At 39.5% G+C, this 12,949-nt stretch overlaps 1 protein-coding gene across 1 annotated transcript; it reads right to left on the bottom strand.

Annotated features, from left to right (window-relative positions):
• Positions 1 to 11,174: 11,174 nt before the first annotated feature.
• LOC118486458 lies at positions 11,175 to 11,842 on the bottom strand. Its single transcript, XM_035982928.1, has 2 exons — positions 11,524 to 11,842; positions 11,175 to 11,419 (listed from the first exon to the last, which is right to left on the bottom strand). The coding sequence occupies exons 1-2, from the start codon at positions 11,840 to 11,842 to the stop codon at positions 11,175 to 11,177; spliced, it is 564 nt and encodes a 187-aa protein (XP_035838821.1).
• Positions 11,843 to 12,949: the final 1,107 nt, after the last annotated feature.

Here is a 12,949-nt window from a genome sequence, read left to right as displayed (position 1 = left end):
GAATGCTCCAATTTTAGCTTTACCCGAAGGAACCAAGGATTTTGAAGTATACTGTGATGCTTCAAAATTAGGATATGGATGTGTGTTGATGCAACGCAAAAAGGTAATTGCGTATGCCTCTAGGCAATTGAAAAAGCACGAAGAAAATTATACAACTCATGACCTAGAGTTAAGAGCCATAATTTTTGCCCTTAAAATTTGGAGACATTATCTGTATGGAAGTAAGTTTACTGTTTATACAGATCATAAAAGTTTAAGGTATATATTTGGGCAAAAAGAGCTAAACATGAGGCAAAGAAGGTGGATGGAAATCCTAAGTGATTACGACTGTGATATTCAATATCACGAAGGAAAGGCAAACGTAGTCGCAGATGCCTTAAGTCGTAAGTATCATGAAAAGCAAAGACGAGTCCGTGCTCTTAGATTAAATCTACAATTAGATTTAATGGAACAAATGAAGAAAATTCAGGGAACGGCAATCAAGGACGATGCCGAAGGAATGAAAGGTTACCTAAAGGAATTAGAACAAGGAAAAGATGGAATTTGGAGATTCCACAAGAAACGAATTTGGGTACCTAAGCAAGGAGAATTAAGAAATAAGATTTTAGAAGAATCTCATAAATCTAGGTATACTGTACATCCAGGAAATAATAAGATGTACCAAGATTTAAGAAATAATTTTTGGTGGATAGGAATGAAAAAGGATATAGCCGAATACGTATCTAAGTGTTTAACCTGTTCACAAGTTAAGGCAGAACATCAGAAACCTTCAGGGCTACTACAACAGTTAGAAATGCCTGTATGGAAATGGGAACTTATAACAATGGACTTTGTTACTAAGTTACCCAAAACCAGAAAAGGTAATGATGCTATTTGGGTAATTGTGGATCGATTAACCAAATCAGCTCATTTTCTACCAATGAAGGAAACCTTTAGCATGGAAAGGTTAGCCAAGTTGTATGTAGATGAAGTAGTATCCTTACATGGAGTCCCACTCTCCATTTTATCGGATAGAGATAGTCGTTTCACTTCCCGTTTCTGGACAAGTTTCCAGGAGGCAATGGGAACTCGACTTAATTTAAGTACTGCATATCATCCTCAAACAGACGGACAAAGTGAAAGGACGATACAAACCTTGGAAGACATGCTCCGAGCATGTGTAATTGACTTTGGTGGTAATTGGGATAGCCATTTACCATTAAATGAATTCTCCTATAACAATAGTTATCATTCGAGCATCGAAGCTGCTCCATTTGAAGCACTGTATGGACGCAAGTGCAGAACTCTCGTTTGTTGGGCAGAAATAGGAGAAAGTCAATTATCAGGACCAGAGATTGTACAAGAAACCACTAACAAAATAACACAAATCAAGGAAAGATTAAAGACAGCCAGAGATCGCCAGAAAAGTTATGCGGACAATCGCCGCAAGCCATTAGAATTCCAAGTCGGAGACAAGGTACTTTTAAAAGTTTCTCCTTGGAAAGGAGTAGTACGATTTGGTAAGAAAGGAAAACTGAGTCCAAGATATGTTGGACCATTTCCAGTGATCCAACGAATAGGACCAGTAGCTTATCGTTTACAACTACCAGAAGAATTAGCTGGAGTACATGATGTGTTTCATGTATCCAATCTCAAGAAATGTCTATCAGACGAATCCCTGGTAGTACCTCTTCAAGATATAGAGGTAAATGAAAAGCTGAAATTTATAGAGAAACCCCTACAAATAGAAGATCGGAAGATCAAGTTTCTCAAAAACAAGCGACTTGTGCTAGTAAAAGTCAAATGGGAATCCAAGAGAGGACCAGAGTACACTTGGGAACTGGAATCAGAGATGAAGCGAAAGTACCCTCATCTATTTCAGTAAATCTCGAGGACGAGATTTTTCTCAAGGTGGGGAGGATGTAACAACTGCCACTAAAATCAATAATTAGGACGATAATTAGTCAATAAGAAAACCCTAATTGAGACACCCAAGCAATTCTGCATAAGCCCTAAAATTTTCAGAACAATCGGAATTAGGATCAGGGCCCCTAAAACTCGAGGGGGGCAAACCCTAGTTGATAATTATCTAAATTAAAACTTTGCACAGTTCTGATTGGTTAATTCTTGAGTCACCTAAGCTATAACCGAGCCTAGGCAGCCTATGAATTAGACTGCTTAGCTTACGGACCGCAAGGGAAAGGGCTTACGGTCCGTAAGCGAGCCTCAAAAATTCCTATAAATAGCCGACATTGGCACTTAGCTTCTGGTGTTAAAACGTCGCACAAATTCTGTCTGTACGACGAGTTAGAGCAATTACAGTTCACAACACACACACACGAATCACGAGGTGCTGCCGCAATCAGGGTAATAACTCGATCGCTATTACGATTCAACGTCCGATCGATTATAACTATCCAACGATTGTCCAAGTGCTGCTCAAATTGAGCTTGTACTTTGTTATTCATTGTGATTTCGACTTGAATGTTTGAGTGTTGTTCGAATTCGGACTATGCTCTGTCATTCGTTGTGAATCCATTGGATTGTTAAGTATCGCACTTGATAATAGTTGTGAGGGTTTAATCTCGTGAATTGACGTAACTGCTGAATTAGTTACTAATCCCGTTTGTGTGTGCATTGTTATTTAAATTAGGTTAAAAGGCTAATCAGTAAAGCTTATACTCTGCTCGTAAATCTGCAATGTGAGTCATTCTCTTTTTATCAACTGTTTTACAAAACTCCAAATTATTTTCAAAGTTATAGTTACAGTGATTAAGTCTATGTAATCACCAAGTTACAGCCGGTATGTGGGGTTTTGTATACATTACTTATTTCCCGTCACACTTGGACAACGAGTTAGCCAAGGGGTGATCTGACCACAGTCACAGACACCATTTGGACAACGAGATAGCCAATGGGTAGTCGAGTGACAAATACTGTGGGTAGTTGGTTTGATATCAGAAACATTGTAGTTCCCCTTAATACTGTAAATTATAACAAAAGGTGTCGTTTTCAGTAAAATGAATGATTCACTCAGTATTTCCCCGCTGACAAAACCTTTTTCAAACATGTTTCAGGTGATCTGGTGTGAGCAAAGGAAAGTGCCACGGAGCACTCCCAGCTTAGAAAAGTGGCTCAATGTAAATAAATAAAATGAACATGTTTTGAAAATAAAAGATTTCCCGGAGAAATCATATTATTGTAAATTATGGAATTTATCCCTCAGCTATAAAACGAGAAGTTTGAATTATTAAAAGATCCTGTTTTAAAAAGACTTCCGCTGTCGCCTAAATTAAATACCATGGGATTCCTGTCCCGCGGCTCCTGAAACGGGTCAAACCGGGTCGGGGGCCGTGACAAATACTGCCCTCCTCACAAAGTCCAGAAACTAGAAAATGAGTTTTGGGAAATCAAGCAAGATGAAGGTGACAACACCGGCCTCATAGCAAGGTTCAAACAGCTTAGCATTATTTGCCCAAGCCAAGTCGACACTCCCGAAAAGGCCATCAAGAAGTACATCCGTGCGTTGCCTGAGTGTGTGGGTGATTTTGTCGAAGCTGCATGTCCGGCTACCATCAAAGAAGCCTATCGCTTGGCCACAGAGATCAACGACAAGCGAGTCTTGGCTGGATTCTTCTCCAAGGATTCCACCAAGAAGGCAAACCAGGCTACCACTGAATCATCCGATAACGCAACACTGCCGTAAGACACCGCCAAGCCAAGCCGCAAAAGAAAGAACTCAAGCCTGAATTACTCAGCAACTGCGCCTAAGCCCAAACCTCTCCAAGCGGTTCCACCTTACCCAAAGCGAGCCTACACTGGAACTCTCCCCCTGTGTCAGAAGTGTACTTATCACCACCAGGCAGGGGCAAACTGTCGCTATTGCACAAATTGCAACTGTTTTGGTCACTTCACCAGCCACCGTCGCACCAGGCCGCGACATCAAGGCACATTAGCACTTCCAGCACCGCCAACGCAGCCCACAGCCCCAGCAACCGCAGCACCAGCAGATGCAGCAACCGCAGCAGAAACTCCAACAGCAACCACAGCCCATGAGAGAATTTTCAACATCAACATCAGCTAGGCGCATAACGACGTAGTTAATGGTACGATTCTCGACATTGGTACTTATACTTTATAATTGTTCTATTGTCCAATGTCGACTCAATATGTGATGCCAACTCTCTCTCTCTCTTTCTCTATCTCTCTCTCTCTTTCTCTATCTCTCTCTCTCTCTCTCTTCTGCTCTCTCTCTCTCTCGAGTCCACACACTTAGTCTAGATTCACACACAGATTCTATTACTAGCACTATATAGTATATCACGATATAATATGTTTTACCCCGACTATGCGTCTTTGGAATAAGTAACGATAAATATGCAAGGACCAAATTAATCATGGGTGCACACGGAATTATTTTGGTAAGTGCATGGAGATTGTAGTAAGTTCTAATGATGCCATAACGTTAAAAGTGTGGTTAAGCATGGTGGATACGCCGCTGGTACTTCCTATATATAAGCGTATTAACCATGTCGACAAAGTGTGACATCTATTCACGGGACCGAGACGGTGTGGTCAAAGCATGGTGGATACGCCGCTGGTACTTCATATATATAAGTGCTTTGCCATGGTAACAAAAGGAGTTGAACGTTATTAGACCTATTATACTATTTAGAATATTTTTAACACGTTAAACTCCCTCGCAAGGCGTAACATCTCATTACTTCTCGATCGCACCATCGCTAGACTTTTCGTAAGTCTACAACAACGCTTTCCCTCTCAACGCTTCAACGCTTTAACGCTTTATCGCATCTATCATTCTTATCACTTCGATATTCCCATCGCTATCCCTCTCGATGCTTTAAAGCTTTATCGCACCTATCATTCTTATCGCTTCGATATTCCCACCGCTTCCCCCTCGACACCTTAACGTTTATCGCTCGCGCTATTTCAAATCGCTGAACCATTCGCGCACGCTCTTATCGCTAACTAAGTTTGCAATCAACTTCACTGCTCATTCTACTTGATCTTCCTTTCGAGCTTGGTCCAACCATTTACCGTTTGGACCAAGGATACCAAAACCTATCCATACCATGTCGACACACATGACATCGCTCCACGGGACGGAGACAATATGGCTATAAGATGGTGGATACGCTGCTGGTACTTCCTATATATAATTGTTTTAGCCATATTAACAAACTTTCGTGGAAAGATGTCATGTGGGGCTTGATGCTAATTGAACTTTTGATACTGTTAAAACATATTTGTTACCGTATGTTTTGAAAATAAATGAAACTTATATGTTTACCGAATGTTTTCGAAATAAATGGAAAATTTTCTGAAAATTTTTAATTTAAATTAAAACCTTAGGACAAACAAAACTTTTCTTACAACGCTGGTTTAAACATCGACTCAGTTTAACACCACGTCATAAGAAAATTTTCATAAATCAAGTTTTCCTTAAAATATTTTTGTAATAACTTAACAAAACTTTTTGAAAACTAAAAACATTTATGGATCATGAACTCGTGAGTTTCTATTCCTTAGTCAAACAAGTCGATTTTTCTCATCGATTTTCCCATGCCACCGAGACGCTCTCACTCGTCAATCCTCGATCGATCGCTCGTACATCCTCAGCCTACCCTAACGCTCGTATCGCTACTAATTCGTGTCAATTCTCACAATCTTCCTTTCTAATAAATTTCGGGACGAAATTTCCTAAAGCGGGGGAGACTGTAACAACCCGCTCTCTCGAGCTCGTTACACCTAGCACCGAGATTCGGATCATAATGTAAACTATATCGCTTACTACGCTACATCGCATATTTTCGCACTACATCGCTTATTTCACACGCTCTATCGCACATCACAACGCTTACGCTTATAACGCTTACGCTTACACTTACACTACTACATCGCGTGAGTATTTAAAGTACTCGCTCGCTCTAGCATAAACGCAATGCAAACTCAACGCAAACTCGAAACGCAGTTACATATATATACGTATTATAGTATTAGTTATATATATATGTATATATTATCTATGTGTTAAAACTCACTTAAACGCTCAGTTGTGCGAGTGAGCGGCTCGACTAATCATACAACTCGATTTACCGCTCTAAACCGCAACATAACGAAACCCCTAATATCTCGCTAAAATACTTAAAGTACTTGTACTAATTAACGCAACAAAAGCTGCCAAACGAGCATCCTATACGCGAAACGGAAACCTTTTACACCAAACCGGTAGCCTCGTACCAAGCCACTAGCTTCGTACGAAGGCAGGACCTTTGCACAAGACCACCAGCCCTCTCCTATAAACACCCAAGCACCCTCATTCATTCTAACTTGCTGCCATTTACTCTGAAACGCTGCCGAATTGCTATCCAACTGTTTTCAAGTAAGATTTACTGATTACACAACGTTTTCCACTATGATTTCACACGAGTTTATCTCCGATTTCATCAAAACTTCTTTGTTTTCATCAAAACCCCATATTTTCATGAAAACTCCAACTTGTTTCACCTAAACTCCTCTATTTCTATGAAAACCTTCATCTTTTTCATCAAATCTTCTTATTTTCATACGGATGTACACTTGTACGAGTGATTTGGGTTTAGCTTTGGCTTCCCAAGTTGTAGATCTGAAGATCTTGCACTCATCAAGTGTTTATCCCAAGTGAAAACCCTTTTAAACTTGATTTTTACACAAAAAATGGACCTGAACTGACATGTATTTCGTTCACTAGATAGAGGGACGAGGTTGTGCCGAAACCGTCTCAAATAGGACTCGAAAACACATCCGATTCAGACGAAAACACAGCTCCGAACGCCAAGAACAGCCATGAATGCGAGCTGGACTGTTCTGTGCGAAGCCTGGCTTCGTACAAAGGCACTGCCTTTGTACGAAGGCACTGACTTCGCATATCCCAACGCAACTTTCACCCGTGACTCAGATAAAGACCTCTCCGACTCTAAGTTTAATCAGTAGCTTAAGGTTAGAGGGATGAACACTCGATTTTCCGAAGCGAGACGCGAAGCACACTCGATTTTGGACATGGAACAAGCATTTGTATGAAGGCACAGCTTCATACAAGGATCCTGTTTCCCACTCGACACTCCATCGTTGACCATTTCAGCACTTAGAAGACTGATGCACTTCTGTTCCCGCACGCAGGCTGATCTGGCGCCCTCTCCACTCCATTCCAGGCCTTGTTTACTTACTAAGCACGCACTATGAGTATACTTGAACCCTTTTTCGCTTTAAAACGCACCTTTTGGGGTGTAACATACGTTCATACAAAAAAACACACTTTTCAAACACGTTACATGCTTAAACTGTTTAACACACGCGAATAACTAATATACATATTTACACGTGATGCTTGATATATATGTGCTAGGACTTTTTACTCGTTGATGTTCCACCTTAGCTAGTATGGTACTATAGTTCGACTCACACCCGACGGGGTCTAGTTAAGGGACTTCACACCTCTGCTTGAGTGTTTGTCTTGTTAGTATATATGTTGTGTTGTATCTCGTTTATGTATATGGAAATTCGCTACGCTTTTATCTACTTTACTATTATATCAAACTTGTATACTCGCCAATACATTTCTGTATTGACATTATTTTAACGTATGTTGCAGGTTAATCACAGGTTATCTCGAATCAAGATAGGCTACTTTAGAAACCCACCTAAAATCTAAGTTGCTGGATTTGTATTGTTTAAGAGACATGAAATCTGTTTGACTTTTGTGACATATTTGTTTATTAGTATGGGATAATGAACTTGTTAAATATTGTCGCCAAATTAGTCGTTATGGATTCTCTTGAGCAATCTGGTTCGCTTAGTGTCACGCCCCGATGATTCTGCCATCGGTTGGGGTGTGACATTATAAACCTACGATAAGTTTGGAATTTGAGTTTAACTTGTTAGACAACTATCACTAAGAAAACTAGTTCAAACTCCTCACAGATATCCTACCTAGCAATTTAGTGACGAAGACCTAACAATAATTTCGCACCTCACATCTATTGAAATTACTAGAACACTTTAATTTATTAAATTATCAATTATTACTTGTAAGGTGTATCGCGCAATTAACCCTAAAGATTATAAATTTATTGCGTGATATACACACTCACCAAAGCTTATAACCTAGTATGAATCTATTATGTGATATAGACAGTCACCAAAATTCATACGAAGCAACAAAAGATAATAAAACAATTTAAAGCATGCATATACATTAAACCTAATAAACCAAACCGGCTACTTTTATCAAAAATCCATAAATAACTAATTAAACATAATAAAAATCAAAACTTATAAATCCAGCATCACAGTCTAGGCAGTAAAAGTAAATTAGCCAAGCAAAGTCATTGAAAACATGAACACCAGAGTAATTTTGACTACTAAAAACATGGTTAAAGAATTAAGAAACAAGAACGAAGAACCCGAATAGTGCAAAAATGATCCGGACGACTTCCTTAGCTCCCAATCTTCAATCCATAGCTTCCAGCCTCCAAAACCGCTCCAAAAGCTCCTCACTTGCTGCTTATTTCGTCCCCAATGGTGTTTAAATTGTGACTAGGGTTTTAGGATGTTTAATGATGTTTTTATATGCTTAACATTATGAATCCAGGTCCAATTCAAATCTTTCACGACTTTTAACCCCTTCGCGGCACGCGAAGGGGACAAGCCTATTCTTCCGCGTCACGCGATGCTCTAAGTCAACCCGGGTCAATGGTCTACCCTCGCGACACGCGGAACATCATCATCCTGTCACGACAGACCTCAAAGCAAGATTTCTTCGTTGCGTTTCATCTGGCGAGCTCCCGATCTCATCCCGGCACTTGGTTTTAGTGTATTTTGATTTGTCTTCATTCTTTTCAGCTACTTTTATTCACCTTGCCCTGCAAAACATAAATGAATCAAACATACGAATATTCTAAATAAGACTAATGGATACGAATTGAAATTTACACAAAATTTACACGATACATGGATTTATTTTGCAATACATCAAATATCCCCACACTAACTCTTTTTTCGTCCCCGAAAAAGACTTATGCAACGGAATCATAGTCAAGCAAAAAATCCAAGTTCAAAATTTTAAATTACTTTATAAACATTAAAACTCGTATTAACTGCGATTGCAAATATATTTATCCACTTAAACCCAAACCCTGGTTCCAAGCCCTTATCATGCAATTTATATTTAAGTTTAGTCAATCTACCTAAGGTCTCACACTAGAAGCTGCAGTTTCACCTAATCTCGCCTCAATCTAATGAAACAAAAGGAATGAATCATTGGATTCTTTCCTAACCATTTTATACCAAAATTAATAGAATTTAACATCAAACTTTTTCTTATTATTAATTTTTTTCTTCATTTTGAGCACTAGACTTTGCATTACCTAACCCAGAGGCTATCTCAACCAGAGTCACCATCCCCAAGAGCGACAACGTGAGCGTCAGTAATTTTCTTTCATTTTTTCTAAACTTAACCTAGTGGCAATCTAAGTCAAAGTCACCATCCTCAACGAAGATTACATATGCCTCGTTTTTATTCGATCTAGCTCAATTATTCTATTTTTTTCTTTTGATCAAAAATTCTAACAATTTTAGCTTATAACGACATTTCTTACACTATTAGCGGTGGTTTCGGCTATCTACTTTTTCTAAATGAGAACCCACTACCAAACTAACAATTAAGGTATTTTTAATATCAAAGGAACCTAGAAACCGGGTCGAGCCTATTCACATATCCCAAGCTAGACACGAGTTTAACTTTATTTTCTTATTATTATTATTTGAAACCCAAATATGCTCGACTCTACTATCATTTTCCGTTTTTATTTGCAAAACTTCTTAAACGGGAACATTTTCTATTTTTTCTATTTTTTGGGATTTTTCATTTTTTTATTTTATTATTTTTTTGTATTTTTTCAAGAAAATTTATGACTCAAACACTAAGACCTAAATGATAGTTTCTCATCCCCACACTTAAACTCTACATTGCCCTCAATGTAGGATGGAAACCGACTCAAATGACTATAATAAATAAGAAATAAAAAGACTAAGGGCAAATCGAAAAGGACTTAGTTGGTTTTATAACGCATAAGCTCCACAACTCTCATCCAATCCAACTCGATCGTATAGCATTTCGGTCACGATCGGCTCTGACTCTGAATGACTAACATGCTCGGTAAATTCCTTGAAATTTTGAAAAGCAACTCCAACATCACCTGAATGGAGATTGCGTACGAGTCGTATGATTCAAACCTGCATAAACAAAAACAAGCAAAAACCAAAGTAGTACCGACTCGACACAAAAGATCGGCTCAAAACACTAAATTAAACTCATAGTACAAAATAAACGACTCAAAATACAAGTAAACATATACCGTATACGAAGCGTATGCGAAAAACTGCTCAACCCAGCAAGGAAAACACTTTGGCCACGGAAGATACCCGTCGCGCTACGTGACGTGTTCATGGTTAGCCTCCGCGTATCACGACGTACACCATTTAAACATTCTTTAATCTTTTATCCCGGCGTGACGCGAGCAGATGCCTTATACCCCTTCGCGTGACGCGAAGAGTCCTTTTTCACAGAAGGTTTCTAAAGTTTATGGCCTCCATGCCTTAGAATTTTCTCTATATTCTTCCTAACTCGTCCAAATCACTTTCTAAACCAACTTTTTGAGTAGAAACACTTCAAGACACCATGTCTTCACATTCTTAACTCCTCCACGGATATGATTACCTGTAAAACAACACGAAACACAAACACAAAACTACCTAAAACTATGATAAAGACTTAGAATCACGACAAATGAACTTAAATCTGCAAACTCTACAAGAAGGGAGTTTCACCCCAATTTCTCAATCTTTACTAATACTCACGGAGGATCATGTAGACCCAGCTCACCTCCATACCAAAACTCTCGGGCTGTAGCACTATCATACCTACGAATAAACGTGTCTCTCCATATCCTCTCATTTCGCACACATCCTGTCAACTCATCATCGGGAGGTTTGAACCTAGATGTATTCAAGTTATATCCATCCCCACACTAAGCTTTGCTCAGTGTTTCTATGTTAGATTCCAACCATTCTACTATCTTCTCTAATTCCTAAACTCTCCTATCTGGTGGATCCCCACACTTGGGTCCTAACATCTCCTATAGACTATGGTCTCTCATCCCCCCTTTCTTGTCTCTCTCAACCTTCTCACTTTCCTTAATCGATGCTACCGACTCCACATTAGCACTCGAACTCCTCGCCTTATTGACCTTGAACACTATTGTTTCCTCACCCGCTCTTAGCGTAATAGTACCTAAGAAAACATCTATGAGGGCCTTAGCAGTGCACAAAAATGGACGTCCTAAAATTAAAGGCACATTCTCATCCGCTTCCATATCTAGCACTAAAAAATCCACCAGGACAACGAATTTTTCAAGTTTTATGAGCAGATTTTCTACTATTCCCTGAGGATACTTAACGGTTTTGTCAGCTAAGCCTAAGGTCTACGAGTAGGTTTGAGGTCACAAAGGCCTGGTTTTTCATAAAATGAATATGGCATCAAATTAATACTAGCTCCAAGGTTGGCTAACGCATGATTTTGAACATCACAACCAAATAAACACGAGATCGTGAAGATACCCGGATCAGTGAGTTTTTTCGGTAGCGTCTTCATCACCACTGCAGAGCATTCGGCATTCAAAGAGACATTTGATAGCTCCTCTAACTTATCTTTCCCTTTCAGGGGATCCTTTAAAAACTTAGCATATTTTGGCATATGCTTGAGGGCTTCGATTAACGGTAGATTGATCTTGAGTTGCTTAGACATATCTAAGAAGTACCTGTATTCCTTAGTGCATTTTTTATTCTTTAAACGTTCAGGATAAGGAAGACGAGCATGATCAATCTCGTGATTCGGTCTAACTAGCTCAACCGGTTTCCTAGTAGTCTTCTATATCGGAGGGGCCTCTAGCTCTATCTTTTCATCTACTGGTTCCTCTTCCTCTACTTAAACCAGCGGCCTCTCAACTTCCCCTAACTCTTGGCCTGACCTAGTGGATATAGCTTTAACGTGATGGTTGGCTGGGTTTAGCTTAGTGTTGCCTGAGAACTGATCCAGTGGTCATTCTTGCAACTGATGAGAGATTTCACCTACTTGTCTTTGGAGATCTAGGAAGTTTGATTGATTATTCTTTAGCATGATGGCATGTTCTACTAGACGTCTACCCAAGTCTTTTAGGATTTTCTGAGTGACGTGGTCCTTAACTATTAATTATGCCAGCATGGCCTTAATTTCTTCTAACCCACTACCCAAGTCTTGATTGTTCGAACCCTGATTATTCGAACCCCCACTAACAAACTGACCCAGCCCTCGGTATTGATTTTAACTCGATTGGAAACCAAGGGGATTACCGGAAGAATGCCAATTATTATTACGCCAGTTAGAATTATAATTGGAGTTATTAAATGTGTTAGTGGAATTGGGATTTTGACAAATGATAAACTCGACTTGCTCTTGGGTAAGCATTGGGCACTCTACTGTATCATGACCTCCCCTACAGACCTCACATCTTTCTACCTACTTCCTAATCTTTTGAATTTGGTTACTTACCTCTCTCTTAAGGGATTCTAGAGTAGCGGCTACTATTGTTTCCAAACTAACTTGGTGTACTCCTCGAACGGTCAAGGAAGTACAAGACACAAGAGTTGAATTCCTGGCGGTAGATCGTTGTTCATGATCGGAATGAGTAAAATTTTCAAACAGGTCATTACATTCGGCCGTTGTTTTCTTACCCATTAAGTGGCCTCCTGCAGAGGTGTCAAACCAAGTTCAGATCTCAGGAGTGAGACCATTGTAGAATTTCTCTACAAGTGCCCAGTCTGACAGACCATGCTGAGAGTATCGAGAAAGTAAGCTTTGGAATCTCTCCCAAGC

The sequence above is a fragment of the Helianthus annuus genome, chromosome 14, assembly GCF_002127325.2.
Source record: "Helianthus annuus cultivar XRQ/B chromosome 14, HanXRQr2.0-SUNRISE, whole genome shotgun sequence".
Lineage (NCBI taxonomy): Eukaryota > Viridiplantae > Streptophyta > Magnoliopsida > Asterales > Asteraceae > Helianthus > Helianthus annuus.
Note: the sequence above shows the minus strand (reverse complement) of the source record. Positions and strands in the feature narration are given on the sequence as shown.